This window comes from Coccinella septempunctata, chromosome 4 (assembly GCF_907165205.1).
Source record: "Coccinella septempunctata chromosome 4, icCocSept1.1, whole genome shotgun sequence".
Lineage (NCBI taxonomy): Eukaryota > Metazoa > Arthropoda > Insecta > Coleoptera > Coccinellidae > Coccinella > Coccinella septempunctata.
In genome coordinates this window covers 12,517,026-12,539,911 of record NC_058192.1, presented here as the reverse complement: position 1 = coordinate 12,539,911, position 22,886 = coordinate 12,517,026, and the positions used below count along the sequence as shown (strand labels likewise).

The 22,886-nt window shown below is 34.6% G+C and overlaps 5 protein-coding genes across 17 annotated transcripts in view; 3 read left to right on the top strand and 2 right to left on the bottom strand.

Annotated features, from left to right (window-relative positions):
* LOC123311077 (piezo-type mechanosensitive ion channel component) overlaps positions 1–12,588 on the top strand; it is a 49,296-nt gene extending 36,708 nt beyond the window's left edge. For 5 of the 10 annotated variants that reach the window (XM_044894851.1, XM_044894849.1, XM_044894848.1 and 2 more), the window contains 5 exons: positions 36–217; positions 4,878–5,156; positions 5,266–5,488; positions 7,562–7,860; positions 12,500–12,587. In XM_044894851.1, coding sequence (XP_044750786.1) covers positions 36–217; positions 4,878–5,156; positions 5,266–5,488; positions 7,562–7,860; positions 12,500–12,552 — 1,036 coding nt within the window. In that variant the 3' untranslated portion in view covers positions 12,553–12,587. Of the gene's footprint in view, positions 1–35; positions 218–4,877; positions 5,157–5,265; positions 5,489–6,280; positions 7,436–7,561; positions 7,861–12,499 lie in introns of those variants that run through there. The other 5 variants (XM_044894842.1, XM_044894843.1, XM_044894844.1 and 2 more) reach the window with 3 other exon arrangements.
* On the top strand, positions 8,178–12,275 carry LOC123311079 (synaptojanin-1). The gene has a single exon (XM_044894853.1). The coding sequence runs from the start codon at positions 8,313–8,315 to the stop codon at positions 11,622–11,624; it is 3,312 nt and encodes a 1,103-aa protein (XP_044750788.1). The 5' UTR covers positions 8,178–8,312; the 3' UTR covers positions 11,625–12,275.
* LOC123311082 (acyl-coenzyme A thioesterase 9, mitochondrial-like) lies at positions 12,023–14,359 on the bottom strand. Its single transcript, XM_044894858.1, has 5 exons — positions 14,238–14,359; positions 14,133–14,185; positions 13,837–14,079; positions 13,586–13,701; positions 12,023–13,532 (listed from the first exon to the last, which is right to left on the bottom strand). The coding sequence occupies exons 1-5, from the start codon at positions 14,276–14,278 to the stop codon at positions 12,672–12,674; spliced, it is 1,314 nt and encodes a 437-aa protein (XP_044750793.1). The 5' UTR covers positions 14,279–14,359; the 3' UTR covers positions 12,023–12,671.
* Positions 14,360–14,434: 75 nt separating this feature from the next.
* Positions 14,435–20,516, bottom strand: LOC123311080 (acyl-coenzyme A thioesterase 9, mitochondrial-like). Of its 4 annotated transcripts, none has more exons than XM_044894854.1 (5): positions 17,196–17,793; positions 17,060–17,121; positions 16,757–16,999; positions 16,423–16,538; positions 14,435–16,368 (listed from the first exon to the last, which is right to left on the bottom strand). In XM_044894854.1, exons 1-5 carry the CDS (start codon positions 17,264–17,266, stop codon positions 15,499–15,501), a joined length of 1,362 nt encoding a protein of 453 aa, XP_044750789.1. In that variant the 5' UTR covers positions 17,267–17,793; the 3' UTR covers positions 14,435–15,498. The 4 variants fall into 4 exon arrangements, with proteins under 4 accessions (XP_044750789.1, XP_044750790.1, XP_044750791.1 ...); XM_044894855.1 differs by having other exon boundaries at positions 17,060–17,118; positions 17,196–17,792; XM_044894856.1 differs by lacking the exons at positions 17,060–17,121; positions 17,196–17,793 and adding an exon at positions 20,492–20,516 and having other exon boundaries at positions 16,757–17,029.
* On the top strand, positions 18,065–22,765 carry LOC123311083 (general odorant-binding protein 70). Its single transcript, XM_044894859.1, has 6 exons — positions 18,065–18,498; positions 19,063–19,159; positions 19,225–19,313; positions 21,275–21,310; positions 21,989–22,145; positions 22,463–22,765. The coding sequence occupies exons 1-6, from the start codon at positions 18,439–18,441 to the stop codon at positions 22,546–22,548; spliced, it is 525 nt and encodes a 174-aa protein (XP_044750794.1). The 5' UTR covers positions 18,065–18,438; the 3' UTR covers positions 22,549–22,765.
* Positions 22,766–22,886: the final 121 nt, after the last annotated feature.

Genomic DNA, 22,886 nt, shown 5'->3' with positions numbered 1-22,886 from the left:
GAAACTGTATGATTTAAATGTAAATTCTCATATAGGTTCAACGAAGCACAATACCAAGATATGCTCGATGCATACGGAACAAATAGACAAGCCGTTACATTCATATCAAATTATGAAGCCGACGATATAGCAGCAATTAAACTTAGCACAGACTCCGCTAATGTGTGGACAATTTCACCTCCGGATCGCTTGAGGATGATCGATGAAGTAAACTCCAGTGAGTATCGGGGAAATTAGTAAAAGATGCATGTGCTGAAGAGAACCGTTTTACTCAACACCATTATTAGTCATTCGGGGCAACTGTGCGCACTTTTGCCTTCCAAGCCATTCCCTGTTTAAAATGTTGAAGCTAGGAATATTAAAACATATTCATAACATAGAGAATTTTCTAATCTATAAAAAACATCAAAAAGCAAACAAACAAAAACGTTTTCTTTCCGCAAAAAAAAATTTAATGGTGAAAGTCGGAGTGCGTTCAAATGCCCCGTATTGCGGGTAAGTGTGCGCACCCTCACGGGGTGAGTGAACGCAGTGCTTAGTGAACCACACAATCAAAACAAATTACAAAATAATGTCATCAAAATGTTACAATATTAGAGAAATGCTGTTTATTGTCAATACAGAAGCGAATTTTTACAAGCACTGCATTATTGTTCGTGCCACCATTCTTGTTAAACATAACACTTGATACATTCCTCTGTTGGTGGCTCTTCATATTTTTCTGAACAAATAGAACAATATTGATCTAGTCTTAACCAAGAAAATTAACAATGTCATAATTTATTCTTCACTGAACTAATACTAATGCCCATATAATGAATCTATGCGCACACTTACCCGCGCACACTTTCCCCAGTAAGCCAAAATTTGAATTGACGTTCTTATAGAGTTGAGCAGCTAAGAGAACCTGAAATTTTTCATTATATATTTGGATTAATATGCGCATGATCGAATAAATTATTGTTTAACACTGTCGGACTCTGAACTTAGACCTGGCAGAATTTGCAGAGATGCTAAAAATTAACAAGAAAAGTAGTGAATTTGATTGATTGCAAATAAAAAGTTAACGAAACGTCGCACGGCGCAATCCTATGAAAAACTAATTTGGCGCCCTTGCAGCTTGCTTCGCCCAAATGAACCCCTCTTTCATACATTGCATAGTCGAGATATACGCACTGCGCACACTTACCCTCTACGCTCAGTTACCCCGAATGACTCTATATACTGCAGTGACGGCTCGTGCCCATAAGGTGTGGGTCGGCCAGACCCAGGATATACAGGGGAATATCCTGAAATAAAATTAATATCTATTTTTTCAACCAATAACTGAAAATGAAAACGCGGAATCAGACCATAATATCTGTTTTTCTAAAATTAAATATTGATATAATATATTTTTTGTCGATTAAGTTTCTGAAGATAAGTTGGATAGGGTTGCGGCTGAGGGATGGAAAAAAATATTCAATTTTATTTCCCAAAAATAAATGCAATCAGAAATGACATGTTTTTCAGCATCTTGATGTTAAGTTATTGGTTGAGAAACTACTCATTGATAGAAGAAGAAGGTAATTGAAAAGCAATTGGTGGGTTTCAGTGTCTTCATTTTGAGTGGTTGATTAATATTGAAGAAATATTAATTTTATTCCAGACTTATGCCTCATCCTGTAGATATAGTCTGATTTATTTTTATACAACAGTGTATAAAAGTTTCGTTTTCAATGCGATATAAAGGCTTGTTTTTGGAGAAAGAATGTACTATACTTCTTTGTTTTTGCCCAGCTTTTGAATAATAGTTTTATTCTTCTTCGGTGTCTCTCTGTAAATACCGATAACAAATTTATTACAACACAAAACGTCAATACGAATCAAAATTTTAAGTTCACTGAAACACATCTACAATTTTGATTTTAAGTGAAAATGTACTAATTTTTCCTTTCTTTATTTCACCATTCTTCCTTCTACTGTCACATGATCTTGTGACAGGATGAAAGTTTGTTTCGATTTGCTACTACTCCAATTATTCAACAATTAAAGAAATTTAGAATCCACTCAGATTGTCAAAATTTACGAAATGAATCGTCTTCGATTCATAAACTGATAAACACGTGCACCCCTTTCTCTTATTCTACGACACTGACCACAGATTACAGAGTAGAATAGATCTGACACTCACGTTCTACGATGCAAAATACAGTTTATCCCGCCCTCAGCGCCCCCATGCGGCTGCCACCCAACTAACCGGGAGAAATGTCGGTATAACTGGAAACTGCAATCGCATGGCGCGAAATTTAAATTAGCCCATTCACTGGTATTTTAGACGTCGATAGTATAATATGGATTATTAGGGCGAATTTTAAGGAGAAATAAAACTTGTCATGAAAAATATACATATATTGATATACCCAGCACAGGAAAAAAAATATGGAAATACATAAGCTATAATTATGGCAATGAATATATGAGCAGAGGTAAAATGTCAATAGGGTCACATATCTTCGTAAGACAATAATTATAATAAACAGTAATAATATTAATAAAGAATGATCACGCCTAAACAGGGAGGCAATGAATAAAATAATGAGGATAAATTCAGATGCATACCACCCGACGATATGAATATCGACAAGCTGGCTAGCTCAATTCAGATCGTAACACTTGTCGATATTCATATCGTCGGGTGGTATGCATCTGAATTTATCCTCATCAGTAATAATATTGTTCATAGGAAATGAGGTCGAAATTATTATATGTTCAGAAATCTTCAACATTATCCAAAAAGGACACAATGTTTGTTGGGAGTCGGCAATAGAAATCAAAAACAGCATGCCAAAGCTTAGAATGCATGAATAATTCGGAAAAGAAAAAATTAGTTGCCCAAAGACCTATGTGGATTTCATATTTTCCTGCAGGAAAGATTTCAAAGTCTCTAAACAACGACTCCCTGTTTTATCTTCCTCACAGTTAGATCACCAGGAATGCACCGACATGAAATTATTAATAACTAAAGTTTTGAATGATGAAATAAAGTGTTCAACATTTGGGTTAGTATTCCTTACTCCATGTGCTCTAGTGTACCCAAAAAAGTTTACTGAACAATCTTGATTGAAAGCCCCAGTGAGAATATATTTAAAGTGATAATCATTGAACAGTTTTTGAGTAAGGTAAAGGAATGCGTTCAATGTTGTCACTATATTCTTCAAAGTGGGCACCACAATGGATCTTTTCTTTCGAGGGCAATAAAATGAAATATGTACTGTTGAAAATTTGTATCGCCTGCTCCCAAACAACATTGTGTTCTGTTTGAATACTAACCGTCTTCTTTAAGAGTTTCGCAGTGGATGTCCAAGCTCTGGATACATTCAATGAATCAAATAACTCATCCAAGAATAGTTATAACGTCAGCAGTGTCGATAGCCTCTCTGTGAAGCTGAAGCGGATGCTTGATTTCTAAAAAGGAAAATAGTAAATTTTGGTATTATTATGTTTCAAAAAATACTTACCCCATTGAGAAATGAGCTTCATCATTGACCCCACGGAGTGGCTTAATAACTGACTACACAGTTTGACTTTCATTTCCATTAACACAATTTTTAAAGGGTTTGGTTGGATTGGTTTAAGTATAAACGATTAATGTTATAATTACGTGGTTCTTTGAATCAAATATTTCTTACAAGAAAATTGATTTCCTGATAAAACTGTCGAGTTCAATAAATGGGTATTTTTAATTTACTCTCGTATAAGATCTCGTTTGTAAACAAGAATTTGCATTAAAGCATATTGACATTGACACTGTTGGCGTTCACAAATCCAATATGTCAGAATACAGTAATCTGTGGAGAATATGATATATATTTTCGTATGCAGTGCCACATAGCGATTGATTGCAGAACTAAAAACCGTATTTGGGGTGGGGGTAAGGAAGTGTCAAGCCCCTGACACTGACCTAATTCAATTCATAATATGGGAACAGCGATGCGGATGCGATTCTTATATCCCCACTCCGAGGCTCGGCCGGCCGGCCTACGCGTATTCAAGAAGCTTCGAAATCACCGTGCCCTTATAAATTCACTAGGAATTACGAATTTTTATGGTCAAAAAATCACTAAACTACTCTTATACGGTCGGAATACCCTTTTTCAAAAATTAACTATTCATTTAATAATAAAAAAATCTAACTATAATTAGGGATATATTATATTTTCATTGACTAAAACTACTCTTAAAAGGTGCGAATACGCTCTTTTCTAAAATAGACATAATATTTTTTAATGATTAACTATTCATTTGATAATATAATATCTTAAAATAGACAATGAGGAAATCTAGAAATATGACAACTAAACGACCAAACCATAGCAAGGTAGGCCCAACTCGTGCTGGCCGACCGTGTATGTATCTAGCAGCGACGTAATACGATGTTCAACTTGGTGATAACTGCGTGCGACGTAGGTGCTGTATAGTACAATAACTTGAAGCGTTTCGCTAGGCTACTGCCGGCTGGCCGACCTAGCGTGTAGCGTGTTTATCGTAAGGAAAGAGAACTTCGAAATAAACTAACTCAGGGCGACAGGGGCGTCACGTTGATCGAAATAAGTTGTCGTACGTATTACTAGGGAATTAATCGAGAATTTAATATCGAAATTAATCATTTGGAATAAGTTTTGAAGAATAAAATAATTATAATTATTTTCCATTTCTCGATTATTTTTGGGTCGGCCCGGCCGACCCTGCATACCCGGACGAGCCGTCATTGATATACTGATAAGACTGACACACTCTATCTTCGCAACATCTGAACAACTTTTATTCATCAAATCTGACACTTGATTATGAAACTGGCTGAAGAAAGAAAGTATTGAAATCACCTCCATTTCCAGATTTCCCAATCACCGTCAGATTGAATTATAAAGTCTCCCATAAAACGAGTAAATCCGAAGATTCTGGTATACTGACCAACTTCGTTCAAATATCTATACCACCAAGTCTGCCTGACGGTAGCAGAAATCCAGCAAGAGTGCACTTATCCGAGATGTTAGAAACAGATGGAAATACCACCATTCCTGTCTTATTGATAGAAATCTTGCCCAAATTCCTGAAAGTCACCAATAATGGATTGGTGAAACCAGTCGGCTCTCTGATGGAGCACATTGTTGAGGGTGAGTAGGCTTTGAGGTTCTAACTTGAGCATATGTTCGATTTGAGTGAGTTCTACACAATCGGTCCAAAGTCCTTCAACAAAAATTGAAACTGCTAATTTTCTTTTAGGTGACACAGCAAATTTATATCGAAATGCCAGTTTGATCTTACATCATGTACCAACAGAAGGTCCACAAAGTGACTGGTGGAAATTCAGTGAGACCTGTAATGATTCCGATTACAGAAGATATCTTTCAAAACTACCTTTCAATGACAATTGTAAAAATATAGTACTCTACACATTCAATGATAAAATATTCCCTGCCAGTCTAAGTATCATCACAGGAGGAGGGTAAGTTTATCTATTTTTTCATAGAAACTCCTCAATCCACAATATTATCCAAGCCTATTTATGTATATACAGGGTCAGTCTTTTACAGAAGATAACAGAAGTTATTTTAGCAGGAGATTCCTGAAGTCAAAAGAAACACTTCTTCTTTCTTCCATTTTTTCCAATTCGGCTCAATTGAAAATATACAGGTTGTTCAGATCCATAAAAAATTTTGAGTTACATCTTACATTGGAATGATTTTTTTCGGGATTAGTGTTTCGTGGATGTGATGAATCTTCTACGAGCACAAAATTCCACTCACATCTTCCATTATGACTATAACAAACCATAAAAAATTAAAGAACCCAACCCTTAAATCTAAGTTGAATGCTCACTGACGAATTTTCGACTATTTTGGAAAATAAAAGTATTCTTCATATTCTTCAGAGCTTTTGCACGCTACTTAGAAATAGAATTTGGGAGGAAAAAATTTGATTTGTTGAGGGCCAAATGTATCTCGTAAGACCAAATTCAAGACACGACGTTTGATCAAATCTTTGGTTTGATGATGCTCCGGTCGCATAATTCATTCATCTTCGTAACGTGTTCAAAACAGGTTCTCTCTCTCTCCCTCTCTCGAAACAATTTGATACAATCTGTATAGATCGCTTATGATACCCCATGTTATATACATATACCCTGCACACCATCTTCATCCCACAAACAATATTTTTCCACTTCTCCTTCTCCTATGACACCACTCGATGTGTAGAACTCTCAATTTATTATGGATGCCTCTTGCGCGTTTTGCAGTATCATCGGTCTATACACCACTTTCGTCCTCTTGATATTCCACTACATTAGGGGTGTCTTCATGGGACAATGCTTCCAAATCATGTATGAGGATCTTCCTTACATCGATCGTATACTCCAACTGCTATACGATATCTATCTGGTCAGGGAATCCAATGAGTTCGTATTAGAGGAAGATCTATTTGCCAAACTGATCTTCTTGTTCCGTTCGCCAGAAACCCTCATCAAATGGACGAGGCCGGTTGAAGAAGGCAACCCAGAAGATGAGGAAAACGAATGAATTCTGAATATTTCCTAATCACATTTCAAAGAGTTCTTCCTTTCGTTTTATAAGGTATATCAAAGAAGTACGAGTATGACATATCTATATTCGCTGGACCAGAGTGTGATTCTTTGCATAATGCAGTTAATTTTTTTTATTTATTCCACCCTAAACAAATGTTCCACTGATAACTTTTTTAGTTTTCATATTTATAATTTTCGATAAAATTTTGTTAACGATCTTGAGGGTCGAAAGGCATATTATATAAGTCCAGTTAATTAAAAATGTTGTAAATACTGTGTATTCCTATGGTAACAGGAGCCTAGTCATATTTTTATAAGTATGTAGATTTTGAGATATTATTCATATTATTGGAGATTTTTATACGAGAAATGATTCGATATTCATCCTACAGTGCTCTTAGATTCCATAAGACTTACTTTATTCGAAATTATAATTTATTAATAACATTTTTATCTGCTCTCTCAACATATTTCTTGATTTTGTTGAATGTATTGTGCAGTTAATATATTAACTGAGGATTTTTGACTAAATATTCTATTCTAATTCCACATTATTTCCGATTACAACCATTCTATTTCGAATAATATACTGCTATCCACAACTTTTTACTTGTTGAATTTTCAAAATTTGTTATGTTTGTTTTTACGATGCGAGAGGTATTTGGAAGGTGCTTGTTTTCTTTCAGTGATTAAGATTTACATTGAACATTCAAAAGTTTTTTGATTCTATCGGTAGAATTTCATTGTTAGCAAATGAAAGCTTTGCATATTTTTGCACCAGAAAATATTTTGGTAAAAATTTCATATATTTTTAAAATGATGTTGTATCGATGTGTGTTTCTATTCAATAAACTTTTTGTATAAATGTGATAATACCCTTATTTTTTCCCATGTTACCTTTATGTTTCCAATTAATTACCTATATAAGGACAAAAGTCAAGAGATTCACTATAGTTTCATTTCTTTAAAAATGAAATGTTTCAATTTCAATCGTAGGATCCTTGGACTCTACATGCTGTATTTCTTCTTTGCCTTCAAAATAATGAGAGGCGTTATAACGAGAAATTTCCAGAAAATTCAAGAGGTTTGGTACGAAGACATACCGAATCCAGATAGAATATACATAATGCTGAATTATATCTACTACTTACGATCTTGTAGACTGTACGACTGGGAAGAAATCATGTATTCTAAGCTCATATTCTTAATACGTTCCAAGGAGCTCGTGATCAAAATGACCAGGTTTTATGGCGATCCTTATGATCCCAACTTCATATTTCAGCCGCCTCATCAAAGTGAGTACCTAGTGTATTAAAATATCATCTTGATTAGTAACGAAGTTCATAATTTCACGAATTGATTTGACACATTAACGGCCGGTTTAACAAAACTTTTTTCGATTGACCGTATAGACTCTTTTTTTCACTTTTTCGAGCTGATGAGCTGAATCCCACCCTGTATCGGTCACTGAAGAGACAACTGACATTGACAAGGTTGTCCTCAAAGATTATAGAGTAGTACTCTATAATCTTTGGTTGTCCTTTTACATCTTTTAGGTTAAGTAGGCGTACAGTGAACATTGAACTAAAGAAACTTTAGTTCAATGACAGTGAATTGTCAAACTTGGGATGTTTGAGGAGGAAGGATTGAGAAATACGAAATACAAGTAACAGTAAACGAAGAAAGCCATAAAAGCTTTGTTTCTTGCACAATTTATGTCTTGAGCAATGTTTTAAATCCGAACAATATGGCTATGTACAAAGGTTTTCGTGTATTCGAAAAATCCAAGCCTCCAAGTCCTCACAGTATCCTCCTGGAACGAAAAGGAAAAGAAGAGACTTTGCTCTTCGAGTCTCAAGCAGTTGCTGTACTGTCTGCCCAAGAAACTGAAGCTGTTAAGAAACAATATACGAAGATTTTAGATGGTTATGGATGCTTGGGAGTTCTTCAACTTTATTGTGGAGAAACAACAGCTCTGTACCTGGTGATAATTACTAGTTGTTTTTCAGTGGGAAAAATAGGGGAGTCTGAAATTTTTCGTATTACTCAAACGCAGTTCGTTCCTTTGAATTACCAACAAGGGGATGATAAAATTGGGGAGGTGAGAAAACTACTTAACTCTGGCACTTTCTACTTCACTCATTCTTCTGGATCTAATCCACCCCTTGATCTCACACTATGCGAACAGAGAAGACAGAAAACCAATACAACCGATCATCGTTTCTTTTGGAACCGCATGTTACATGTACATCTGGTTCGCTTCAGTGTTGAATGTTCATCCTGGTTGGTTAAAGTAATGTGTGGATCGGTAGAAATAAGGACAGTTTATGTAGGACATAGAAAAGCTTTAGCAGCTGTTATTTCACGATTGAGTTGTGAGAGGGCAGGTACAAGGTTCAATGTAAGAGGTACTAATGATGAAGGCCATGTTGCGAATTTTGTGGAAACTGAACAAGTCATTTATTTGGAAAATGAAATAAGTTCATATCTTCAAACAAGAGGTTCAGTACCATTGTTTTGGGAACAACCAGGGGTTCAAGTAGGTTCTCACAAGGTGAGAATGTCTAGAGGTTATGAAGCTTGTAAATCAGCTTTTGACAGACATATGAATATAATTAAAGAACGCTATGGTAAGCAAGCCATCATAAACTTACTAGGAACAAGTCTTATTGGAAGCAAAGAAGGAGAGGCTACTTTAAGTCAGGAATTTCAAAAACATCATAGAGAATCGGCTCATACAGATATTCCCCATATAGTTTTTGATTATCATCAAGAAGTCAGGGGTGGCAATCTGGCAAGTTTACAAAAATTAAAAGCAAAAGTTGATCAGTACCTGCAAGATTTTTCCTACTACTATACTAACAATGGAGTGATTTACAACCTTCAAACTGGCACTGTACGAACAAACTGCTTAGATTGCTTGGACAGAACAAATTGCGTCCAAACTTTTCTTGGCCTAGAAATTTTAGCTAAACAGTTGCAGTCCATGCAACTAGTAGATAAAAAGCAGACTATATCAAGATTTGAGGAAGTCTTCAGACAAATGTGGATTAATAATGGAAATGAAATAAGTAAGATTTATGCTGGCACTGGAGCTATACAGGGTGGATCTAAACTTATGGATGGGGCTAGGTCCGCTGCTAGAACAATACAGAATAATTTACTCGATAACTCTAAACAAGAGGCTATAGATATTTTATTGATGGGGTCAACCCTCTCTTCAGAACTATCTGACAGGGCACGAACCTTACTTCCTTATAACACTTTACATGCTCCCCCTCATGTTTTAAGAGAAATGTGTAGACGTTATGTTGAATACACAGAACCTATCAAATTGAGAATTTCTGTTGGAACTTACAATGTGAATGGTGGAAAGCACTTCCGTAGTGTTGTCTTCAAAGATATACAACTATCGGATTGGCTCCTGGATGCCCACAAAGGTTCTGTTCTTGTAGATACTAACCCTGACGAGAAAGATTTATTGAGACCTGTAGATATATTCGCTGTTGGATTTGAAGAGATTGTTGACCTGAATGCTTCCAATATTGTCAATGCAAGCTCAGAAAATGCTAAATCTTGGGCTGTTGAACTGCAAAAAGTATTATCTAGGGATGTACCATATGTACTTCTCACTTACCAACAATTAGTGGGGGTTTGTTTATATGTTTATGTACGTCCAGAACATGTTCCTTATATTCGCGATGTGGCAGTGGATTCTGTTAAAACTGGCATGGGTGGACACACTGGAAACAAAGGTGCAGCAGCGATCCGCCTTGTGCTCCATGCTACCTCTCTATGTTTTGTTTGCGCTCATTTTGCTGCAGGCCAGAGTCAGGTAAATGAAAGGAATGCCGATTACAATGAAATTACCAGAAAAATAAACTTCCCCATGAGTCGTTCTCTCAACTCCCACGAGTACCTCTTCTGGTGTGGTGATTTCAACTACCGTATTGATTTAGATAAGGATGAGCTGAAGGATCTTATTAAAATGGAAGATTATGAAACTATTCTTCAGTCTGATCAGTTGAGGAAACAGCAAAATGATGGTAATGTTTTCAAAAATTTTATTGAAGGTGATATAAACTTCCCACCGACATATAAATACGATTTGTTTAGTGATGATTATGACACCAGTGAAAAATGTCGGGCTCCAGCTTGGACAGATAGAGTCCTTTGGAAGAGAAAGCCAATAACAGAAGCTGGAAGTCCAGTTAATATTTCATATGGAAAGTTGGTGCACTATGGAAGAGCAGAATTGAAGCAAAGTGATCATAGACCAGTTATTGCAATTATAGACATAGAAGGACGAAAAGTGAATGAGTCTTTACGAGATCAAGTATTTTACCAAGTGATAGCCGATATGGGTCCACCAGATGGTACTCTAATCGTTACTTATGAAGGTGCCAACCATGATATGGAAAACACGGTTTTTGATGATAATTTGGTTATGATTCTCCTTGAACAATTTTCTCAAATTGGAGAAACTATTCTGGTAAGATTTGTTGGGGACACTATGTGGGTAACTTTCAGAGAAGGTCAGTCTGTTCTCCAGATGCTCAAAAAAACCAATGGTAAGATTCAAGTTCAGGATTATGAGTTAGCACTCCGGCTCAAAACACCAAACTGGGTTCAGCAAGCTAAAGATGAAATTGGATTGTGTTCAACTAATACAGTTCCTCTCTACATATCGCCAACGCAAGCAGAGTACAATTGCTTAGGGATTCCTGAAGTACGAAGAAGTGCCAGACCTTGTCCTCCTAACAGACCTCCACCCCCAAATAAATCCCCTCAAGCCCCCAAGAAAAACTTACCAATAGCTGGAGTTATAAGTATTCCTACAAGAACTGTTCCCGCACCAGTTCAATCACAAACAAGTCAAAAACTTGAGGATACAGGTATCTATGAGGAAATAACTGATGATTATGCTGACAGTATCCCAGAGCCTGTAGGTCCTCCCCCGCCCCCTCCAAGACCTGAACTAGCCAATGAGAAGCCTCCGCCACCTGTACCTGCTAGGTCAGCTCCGCCCCCACCTCTACCAGCCAGGCCAAGGTCTTAAAAATAGTTCAGTGTTGTATAAGCCTAATCATTAACATCAGATGATGTTGATATGCAACACTCTAGTCAAACTTAATTTCAGTATTGTAATTGTCATTCCTATATTTTAATTTTCTTGCCTTTATCTGTGAATTAATTTGGCTGTTATAGATTTTACTTCATTTGATACATATAGGAGTGTCAAATGTTAATCTTTTTGTACATTCCATCTAGCAATATTATAGATATTTAAGAAAATAGTGGGGCACAAGGCAGTTTCTGAAAAGTTTTTGGTTCTTGTTATGGTTATATTTACCATTCTGACTGGGGGAAATTATGTACAGTGTTCAGTCTTATACTTCTTCTAAGTTTCTTGACAGTTCAATTTCATTATAGATGAAATACTTTGATAAGAAATGCAATGATTGTAGTGTGATTGTTACGAAATTTTATCCTCTGTTGTATTTAGAAGATGTTTATATATGTATATTTCATGTTATATTATTATGTGCATATAATTATAAGAATTATTGATTTTGATGATAAAAGATGTGAAGGCTGCTTGCATGTAGAACAAAATAATATATCGCATACCTACTAAATACTCCAATTTAAGAAAAGCCAGTTTATTATATTAGTGTAATCTTATAGAACAATAAATAGTTGTATCATTTTTGCCTAGTTTTATTTCTACAATTATTGGTTAATAACAGTGATTTGGGTTGATAAATATGAATAACGTTCGTTTAGAAAAATTCGTCAATCAGTTGATATTCTTTATTTGAGCTCAGCTTCCATTGTTAAATATTTTAGTTATCTATAAGTTTTGATAAAACTGCAAGTAAGCGTTTTTTTAACGAATTCTAGAATAGCGATTTATGATTTTTTTGATTGCAGGTTCTGTGGTAGCTCCTAGGAATTTGGGAAATAAGGAAGCATATTTCGATTAAGTATATGTTTTATATGTATATATATATATTTTAGAAAATAAATTTTTTTCTTTTTGATTGGGGTATATTGTGAGTTTGATCGTACAATAGTCATTATATGGATAATAAAACAAAAATATTCAAATCTCTGACAATTTCAACATATATTCATCAATTGCATCAAATTTTTCAGCTGCACTATTCTCTAAATTAAAGTTTAAATGCCTCATACCATCTACATACAACATGGCTTCATGGTAGCTCTTTGGAAAGACTGGATTTACAGGTTGTGAGGACTTCAATGTGAAATGAAGTGTGTTTGTTTTGGTGGCTTTACCTTGCATAGGGTCTGAAGCAATAGCAGTGACAATAATTTGGCCATAAAAATCTTTAGTATGAACAACCCTAGCGTACATTTGCAACAGGGCATTTACGGCAATTGGTCTATGAAAACTGATATCACTTATGTGTTTAATGGCTGGTCTTTGTCTAAAAAATTGATATCCCAAAACCCAGGCAAGCTCAGTGGCGTGCCTCATTATGAACCCGCCAAATATTGTATTATAAAAGTTTCTGTCTTCCGGTTGGCAGAATATAGTGTTAGATATTCTACATTTTTCCATTGGTACGAAATTGTCAGTGGATTCATGGACAATGCCTTGAGAGAGTCGTTTTCTATTATTTATGTATAAATCATGAATTATCTGCTGTTCTTCAGCTGTTGGGACCTTCAAAGATATATGCGTGGTTGAGGCTTTGGATCTTCCCGCTTTTCTTGCTTCACCATCTTGGATTATTCTTTTCTCCATGTCGTTCAAAGGTTTCAACGGATTTATAGGTACCGACTCTTTTCCTGTAGCGTTTCTTGCAACCATCAGAAATAGGGCACGGGTTATTTTATGCCAGCTACCTTCAAAATATTGTTCAAGTTTAACAACAACTTCCATTGACGATTTCCCTACCCAACTAACAAAACCTGAGAGTTTTATATCTTGATTATGCTGAAACAAATAAAAATTAAAATAATATTCCTGGCAATATTTCCGAGCGTTACTCTTCTTTGATATGTTGTGTAATCGATGCGATCACAGTGGGCAGTTACTAGAATAAATGGTGATGCAACATCTTTCGGTACTGTAGGTGCATCAATGTATTTGTAGCCTATGTAAACTGAAACACATTTCTGTATGAGATTTTGCATAACAGATCTAAACAAATAAAGGAATCACTTATTGCAGAATATAGAAATGAAAATTAAAACAGCAATGTCAAAATTTCCCGATAAAATCCAGAGTTTTAATCCACCTGCGAATATGTCCATGTCTTCGAGTAATCGTCCAATTCTCACACGACCCAGAAAAGTAATATACTTTTCTTGTAAATTTTCATCTGTAGAAAGAGGAATTACCCCTTCCAAGAAACTGTCCTCAATACTTCTTGGAGGTAAGTCTTCGAACTTCGGAACATATTTCAATAAATCACTTCTATCAGGAGGAGTTGGTTGATAGCCATGGTCAACACCCAATAGCTTAGACCTCTGTTTCTTCACTATTGAAAAATTGATTGCATATTATATTGTTGCTAATGGTAAATGTACTCACATTCTTGCACTGTCGGTAATTTCGTTTTCGAAGAATAATTTTTGAATCCACTACTGCAAACCACGAGCATTGTTCAGAGGAAATCTTCATAATATCTTTACTTACCATACTTTTCTATAAAGATTATGATAGTAATTTTTCATCATTCAAATGATCAAATAATTTTTGTCATTCCCTGACAATTCGAGACTACACGCCAAAGAAAAAAAAATATGTCAAGATTGGGGATCATTTGAAATTAATTACACTATATTTTCTCTGGATACAAGAAACAATTTTTTTTAAATGAAAGAAAGCCATAGTTCAAAATAAAATATATATTTTTTCTCAAAACATCAACAAATCAAACTCGCATATATAAGATCAATTATATAATAAAAATGAACAAACAAATTAAAACCATTTAATTAAGTTCTTTTGTAGCTAATAGTAGTAGTGGCTGCTGAAAAAAATAAACTAATACGTTCGTCACATTCCCCCTACCCCAACTTATTCAAGAAAGAAACCTCCAAATTCTATTTTAGAGGAAATCTAAATGTATATTCGTATAGAGCTCTTAACACCATCTATCAAAAATATACACCACATATTCTTTTCCCACTTTTTACTTATGTGGAAAAATCCCCATTTTTTCAATCCTCAATTTTAATCACAATTTTGGATGACTAATTGGAGCAGTTATATGAAGAGTAAGCAATGAAGAAATAAGTTTTATATCATAAAAACCTCTGTTTACTTCAGCGCCCACCACACCCATTTTTGCTAAGTATAGGTAAAACGAGCTGAGATATGAATAATTTTGAGGTTAGGTTCCCATAGACCCACAGGATGCCTCATTCAAATGAAAGTTGACTGCTTGTTTGCTTGCCTCGGCAAGTGCAAAAGTGTAGGCCCCATTAGGATGGCAGACAAAATCGCCGAAATGTTGCAAAAATCATATAACTCTATAATCTTTGATCCTGTTGCATTATTATCCATGCTCTTAGGTAAGATGATGCTATATGATATTTTTCATCCATTTTTAAAAATATAATCGGCGGCAAAGTCAAAAGTGGATGTTAAAATAAAGTGATTTGGTCGTACTTAAATTCGAGTAAAATCATATGGAACTATGAAATTCATACATAAAATAAAAATATATGCATTCAACTAATAAAGATGATAAAGATAATATGGAACTATAAAATACATTCATAAAATAAAAATATGTGCATTCAATTAATAAAGATGTGTAAATCCTGAAACAACAATTGAACTATATGAGTAAAGTGGCAACAATCTTTCAACACAAATTATCATCACATATAAAGCCCACTCAAATCTTTGTAATACTGCTTATCACTAAAAAGTGCAATTAGTTTTTCCCTTATAATTTACTGACCAAATTTGATTTATATTTCTCTATTAGGTCCCCTACCTTACTTCCATGGTCACCAGACATAACCAAATCAAAATGCCTCTTACCATCAACATACAGCATTGCTTCATGGTAACTCTTAGGATACACTTGCTTAACCCTATCTGGGGATTCGAAAGTGAAATGGAAAGTATTTGTTTTAGATGCTTGACCCTTAACTGGATCCAAGACCTTAACAAACACAATTATTTGATAAAAATTGAGATGAGAATAATTCACAACAGCTTCCATCTGAATCAAAGAATTTACAGCTATGGCTGTGTCAAAACTGATATCACTAATGCTCCTGAGGTAGGGACGATATTTGCTGTACTGAAAACCTAAGATCCAAGCTAGTTCCGTGGCATTTCTCATGATGAAACCACCAAATACTGTATTGTGCAAGTTTCTGTCTTCAGGATGGGAAAAAATCACATTAGAGATTGTACATTTCTCCATAGCTACCAATCCCCCAGGAAATTTAGTACTGGTTGCAGATAAATCGTCCTCTTTGACAGTGGACATGTAAAGGTCATGAATCATCTGTTGTTCTTCTGCTGTAGGAACAACCTTTGATACATGTTCTTGCATGTTCTTCCTCCTTCGGTTTTTTCTTGATACCCCACTTTCGAGCATTTGTTTCTCATAGTCATTGCAAGGAACAAGCTGATTGACAACTGCAGCTTTTTTGCAAGTAGCATCTCTAGCAGCAATTAGAAACAAGGCTCTGGTTATTTTATGCCATGTACCATGTTGCATCTGTTCAAGCCAAACAACCACTTCCATGGAAGACCTTCCAACCCAGCTGACATGACCAGACAATTTTATATCTTCATTTGGCTATAAGAATATGAGATATTAGTGAATATAATAACCACAATAAAATATGTTCACCTTAGGAACAAAATCTGTAAAGTCAATTTGATCTACAGCAGCTGTGACAAGAGTATATGGAGAAGCAATATCATCTGGCAATGTTGGTGCATAAATATGCTTGTAGGCAACCAAAACTGCAATATAAAGGAAACATTTGAAGTAATAAAAATCTAGCAATCTAGACCTCAATACAGTTTTATTCAAATTATAGAGATATTCCTTCCCAACTTTTGGGGAAGATGTTCTTAAGGGTGTTTTCTAGGTCTAGGTCTATAATTATAATGATATTCAGATATGAATGGGGATAAACTGAACTAAGCATTTGATTGGAAATGAAAGTTCTAATTTTCACCTGCAAAAATGTCCATATCTTCTAGAAGCCTGCCAATCCTGACATGTCCCAAAAATGTGATGTACTTCTCTTGAAGAATGTCATTTGAAGATAGTGGTATTGTACCCTCCAAAAAGCTGTCCTGCATACTTCTAGGAGGCAAGTCTTCCTGTTTAGGGAGATACTTGGTCAAGTAACTCCTATCAGTTGGAACAGGCTTGTAGCCATGGTCAATTCCCAACTTTTTAGTTTCCTTCGATTTCACTGATGTAAAAAGTCGAAAATAATTCATTTCTGCGAAAAACTACACACTGTACTACTCACAGTCTTGTATTGTAGGTAAAATTAAATTAGATGTATTAGACAGAGGCCTCATAGGTAATCTGCTAGAAATTGTGGAGTTATTAGTGCAGATAAACAGTAATTTCAACTTGAAGGTGAAACTCCAAACAATCCTCACCTATCGGTTTTGGCCTTGATCAGGTCCTGATAAATTAATTTTGTTAAGTTCACTAAACTTCTACGATACATTACCGAATTGATAACGAGATACTTCAATAAAGCGAAAATCTCAATATACTTTGAAAAATGTAATTTCTGATAATACTTCAACAAGTAAGGTCAATCGATCAAAAATTACTCGGTCTCAAAAGGAGCGAAGTTCAAAAGAATAGGTTAGGTTAGGATTGGAAAACAGGGACGGGACAGGGATGATGTCATTGATTGAACTTTGCATTCGGAAAGGTGTATTTGTACAATATTGAATGTTGAACCTTCAATATTACAAAAAATTAATGTTGGACTGATGTTGCCAATCGGCGATGATGAACATCTATTGAGTACTCAATTAGGTACTACCAGAGACAACCAATGGGTTGTCTCTGGTACTACTTACTTACATGATTTTAATTTAACTGAGTTTAGTTTTTTACCACTATACACGAATAAACACGCTGTGTAAACAAGTTAGGTCTTGTTTAAACAGCGTGTTCACTAAAACTAGATGAGAAACGTCTGTAAAAGTGTAAATCTACAAGGAAAAATATTGTCCAACATGACAATAAATTGGGAAACGAATTGAAAAAACCGACAAGAATCGCTCGTGGTTATATTACATTTGTTATCGTTATTTGAATAGGGAACCTTAAATTTTAGTTAGGGAAGTAGGAACAATTTCAAATTATGGAAATTAGGAATTTATTTCTCCATTTCCTTTTTTTTTTTTTGATGAGTTTGAAAATCGAATTTACGACATTTCATCATTTGTCGGCAGCTCAACATATATTTAATTTTTAAAATCAACATATTGTAATTACCTGCCAGTCAAATATTACGTCCGAATTAATGCAATAAATAAGTTATCTCGTCCTCAACTGCAACGTTGAAGTGGGTCATTAAACAATTATTATTCAACCCGAGAGAAAGTGTTTAAATCGGACAATGATATGGCTGGAACTGGTAAACATCGCCAATAAAGTTCAAAATGCCACTTTCATCTGGTGGAAATAGTTTGGACATTTTTTACCATTGGTCATCAGCAACGGTGCTGTTGATTTGTACCCCCCAAAAAACTCATCGGAAAACTGAAGAGAGGAGAGATACGGGTCTCTGGTATATGTAAACCGAGTTTGAGCTTACTCAATTCTGTTACATTCTAATCATTTTTGCAGACAAGTTAGCTCGTGGAACTGTTGGTGTTAAGAATGTACGGCAAATTATTGTTTGTTGTTGCCTTCTGTGTTGTTGTGGTTCTTGGTGAAGCGGTTAGTTCTTATTTTATTTTAGTTGTAACACAAAAAATATTGTATATTCTTGTCTCCCGATCTTATTATACAGACGCGAAACAAGAAGCCAAATAAGAAATCCTGTATACGTTTCTTTTTCTCTATTGATCACCACGGAATTTTGCGTGGCTATAGTATTTATACGAGAAGACACTTTCATTGGTTTTGGAAGAGATTGACAATATTTCTTTTTTCCAATCAGGGATTGAAAAAAATGCTGGAACAAAAGTCCAACGTACATTTTCATAACATAATTTTTTAATTATTGCCATTTTAAATCATGGCACATCAGGACTAAATTAAATGTCTCTAAGGATTAACTTATTAGGTTTGAAGTACCACAAAGATATGCTTTTTATTTACTCCCAGACTATTCGCATTCAGAACTTGAATTACTTTTAATATTTAATATTCTTCATTGTAGTGATGAAGATGATCCAGATTTTTCTCTTCAAAAATATTTTTCTTATTTTGTCCAAGTTTGTTGTAACTCAATACCTATACTGTTCAAACGAAATTGAAAACATTTAATTGATCTTACAGAAAAACAGAAAATGCAACATTCCACCAACAGCACCCAAAAAGATAGAAAAAGTCATTAATCAATGTCAGGATGAGATCAAAGTTGCCATCCTTGCAGGTGAGGTTTTAGTTTGATCATTTTCATCCACTCCGATTGCTAAAATGTTGTCCATTTTTTTCCAGAGGCCCTACAAGCGGCTAGCATAATTGATTCCCCTAAAAAGAGGTCCAAAAGGGAAACTTTCACTGAAGAAGAGAAGCGCATTGCTGGGGTGAGTGATTATGCTTTACTTTATCAACGAATATTCTGAATTTTTAAGGTTGGTCCGTAATTGATCAGACTGAATTCCAAAAAATCGCAACCTCAAATTCGAAGGTGTACTTTATATACTTTATACCATTTTATCCACTAAAAATATTTTCCTCCTCAATGAGTCGGCTCTACTGCAAAAAATAATAAATATTTTTCCTCAATTTTTAAACTTTTAAAGTAGAGGTAGAAGATGTGCAGATGTCATAAAGTAGAAACCTACATTTGATTTTATGATTTGTATCAAATTAAATTAATTTATGTCCTGTAGTTTCAAGTTCTTTGCCGGATTCTGCATCAGATTCTCAAAATGTGTTATACAAAAGTAGATATATATAGAATGTAAGTTTCAACTCTCCAAAGATCAGATAAACCAGACACCTTTGGCTATAGATGGCCTTTGCGCAGTTATTTCCATAAGGAAAAGTTTCATAAAACAAAAAATACCCCGTAACGGTTTTTCTACTACAGGAAAATTGATCAAACAAGATCTAAAAATTGAGTGCGAAACGACAATAAAATTCCGAAAATATCTTTGGAAAATGTTTCCATAAACTACCCAGCTAGAAAGGTATCTAGCTTAGCATGGCAATCTTCTGCGTTTTTGAAAAAGGTTTCTATTCGAAACCACCTAGCTATCTGGAATAATTAACCTGATACCTATAAATCTTTATTTCCCATATGCTCCTAATTATATACAATTTGGTGGAAAGGAAAGTAAGCAGGATTGCCACTTCCGATAGAATTGAATTAATTGATGCATCAGATCAAATTTTCTCCATACGCTTAAATGGCCGATACATATATCCACTATAATTGGGTGAAAAGGTGAAATTTTCAAATGAGAAAGAGTGCAAAGGTGTAACCTTTAACGAACCGACCTGGAATGTTTATTTGTACGCGTGCATATGAGTTTTGGAGGTATGATATAATTTTTCGTTTTCATCGATTAGAAATGAAAAAATATTTGAAAATGAGGAAAATCTAAAGACACTTTTACCTACAATCAAATTTCACTAGGCAAATCATTTTTCAGACGAAATTAAGAACGAAACAAAACCAAATTTTCTTCCTGAGTGAATGAATAAATAAGCTTTTATTCCTAAAGGTATAAAAGCTTATATTATATACTATACTTACGTACTACATACATGAAATGGAACAGTACAACAGATAACTTTGTGCAAATGAAAGTACCTCTAGCATCTTTATCTGCATGTTATTGTTAAATCAAATTAAATACTTTCTATATAGAACTGATTGAGATTGACTCAATAGAAAACAAGAAGAAAAAAGGGATTCTGATGAAGTTTCGTAATGAGTACATTATAAATGTTAAGATTATTGCAACATTCGACGACCTTGTAGAATGTAGACTATAATAATTTCTGAATAAAAATTGTTATACATACATTACATACAGGGTGAATCTTTGACTTGTGCATATATATTTAAACAGAAGATTCATAAGGTCAAAAGAAACACATAGTACATACCATCAAAAATACAAGAAAAACAAAGAACCCAACCCTTTGAAAATAGGTTGAACAAATAATGAATTTTAGACCATTTTCGAAAATAAGAGTATTCTTCATATTTTCTCGTCTTCGAGTAATTTGATATTCATGCAGAAATGAAAAATATCTGTGAAATTTTAAAAATTGGATACTTTGGCTGAATGCAACTTGAATGATCCACAGATCTGTATTGTCATAGATCTTGCTTGTTGTTCTGAAGAAAATTTTGATTTCACAGGGGTGGCATAGCTCATTATGAATAATTAAAATAGCTATATACAGGGTGTTAAAAAAAAAGTCACCCCGCCTCTTCTTCTCTTCTCGATATTTTCTAAAAATAACGACGTTAATAACATTAAAAATAACGAATTCTTCAACCACTTTAATGGACTGCGTTCTTTTTCAGTGTCTGCTCCACTGCGTCTACAGAAAAATGAAAGCTGTAAGTATTCCTCCTTTGTTCAACAATTTCCTTACAATCAAAGAAATATGTAACAATTATTCAACCACCATTATCATAATTCACCTTGATAAGATTAGCCAATTCAGGTATGATATACTAATCGGTACATATCGTTTTATGAATAAGCATTACATAATATCCCGTTGTGTTATACAATATCTACACCTCTTCCTCACTGGCAGAAGTTGGATATATTATAGGAACGTTGAATAAATTCATACAAATTTGATATTATTGCGAGTTACTTTCCGGCATGTGTCACAACCATATTACAAGACATTTGGATCGTGCTTTTTTTTAATGGAGGATCACTTAACTTATCAGCAGAAGGACTCAATTAAAATGCTGTCTCTGGGTGCAGTGGACTGCTATTTTGTGAAATTTAAGAAATTCTTCACAAGAAATAAATGATACAAAACTAAATGGTAACAAGGGTAATTCACATTCACAGCCTAGTGTGAAATTGATCACTTTGAAAAAAATTTGTAATGGACACTTCAATATATGCTTGCCAAATAGCCAAATTAGGATCATCAAACCAGATGAACAAAATGATACTTCTGTTCCATACTGGCCAGTTGATGTCACTAACAAGAATAATATTTAATGAATAATACGTAATGTTGACCGATTATCCTCAATTAACTTACTTTTCAGGTGAACGACAAAGGTTTCCCAACAGTTGAAGGCCTGGTTTCGTTATATACCGAAGGAATCGAAGACAAAGAATACATTTTAGCAACTCTTCAGTCCGTGAACGTCTGTCTCGCAAAGGCGCAGAAGGAGTTTATTACAACACCACAGTCATTAGAAGGTTGGTTGACTTTACACCCATCTTTATGCTGTTATTTGTTATGAAATAACTGAGGAAAGACATAATTTGACAGCGTTACAGGAAGTTACCTCCTAATCATTCTTCTACTAGCTTAATCCAACTTCCAAATCACACTATGAGTCTGTTATCTGTGATCACACACTACCTATAGCTACATCATATGTAACTTAGCCAGCAATCTTTTGCTAGAAAGTTGGGAGAATTTTCTGTTAAATCCACATTTATTTTTGCTTTCTTATCCTGTTGTAAATAACTTCAATCAATTTTATTTTCTCATCAATTTTTTCTGATTCTAGAGCAAGGAAAAACATGTGAAATCGCCTACGATGTCTTCGACTGTGTGTCCGAAAAAATCGGGGAGTTCTGTGGACAAACTCCTTGAAATGAATAAGAGCGCTAGCTATTACCAGCCAAATCTTACCATTTCTTGTAATTTATACATTATCAAATCATTTTATCATTATCATTGCTAGTCATTTCACATCATATAACTATGTATTTCTTTTTTACTCTTTCGAAACTGATGGAATTCTGTTATATTTGTTGATCTGTTTATAGTTTTGAAAATATTGTTCTAGAAAATAAAATAGTTTCGAGTATTTTTTCGATTTAAGTTGTTCATCCTGTTGTCAATCCTAAACAAATGAAACCATTTGGAACTTCCAATAATTATTGAAAAAGCTCATTCTTGGAGTTTTTTTTTTGGACATTTTTGAAGAA

Excerpts from the sequence above, each read along its gene's own strand:
- LOC123311083 (XM_044894859.1), top strand. The coding sequence starts at position 18,439 with ATGTACGGCAAATTATTGTTTGTTGTTGCCTTCTGTGTTGTTGTGGTT. Across the intron at positions 19,160-19,224 it reads CAAAGTTGCCATCCTTGCAG|AGGCCCTACAAGCGGCTAGC; the intron begins GTGAGGTTTTAG and ends ATTTTTTTCCAG. Across the intron at positions 21,311-21,988 it reads TCTACAGAAAAATGAAAGCT|GTGAACGACAAAGGTTTCCC; the intron begins GTAAGTATTCCT and ends CTTACTTTTCAG.
- LOC123311079 (XM_044894853.1), top strand. The coding sequence starts at position 8,313 with ATGGCTATGTACAAAGGTTTTCGTGTATTCGAAAAATCCAAGCCTCCA.
- LOC123311080 (XM_044894854.1), bottom strand. The coding sequence starts at position 17,266 with ATGTATCGTAGAAGTTTAGTGAACTTAACAAAATTAATTTATCAGGAC. Across the intron at positions 17,122-17,195 it reads ATCAAGGCCAAAACCGATAG|CAGATTACCTATGAGGCCTC; the intron begins GTGAGGATTGTT and ends CACAATTTCTAG. Across the intron at positions 17,000-17,059 it reads TTTACCTACAATACAAGACT|TGAAATCGAAGGAAACTAAA; the intron begins GTGAGTAGTACA and ends TTTTTACATCAG.
- LOC123311082 (XM_044894858.1), bottom strand. The coding sequence starts at position 14,278 with ATGATGAAAAATTACTATCATAATCTTTATAGAAAAGTATG. Across the intron at positions 14,080-14,132 it reads ATTACCGACAGTGCAAGAAT|TGAAGAAACAGAGGTCTAAG; the intron begins GTGAGTACATTT and ends ATTTTTCAATAG. Across the intron at positions 13,702-13,836 it reads AGACATGGACATATTCGCAG|TTTACATAGGCTACAAATAC; the intron begins GTGGATTAAAAC and ends AATGTGTTTCAG.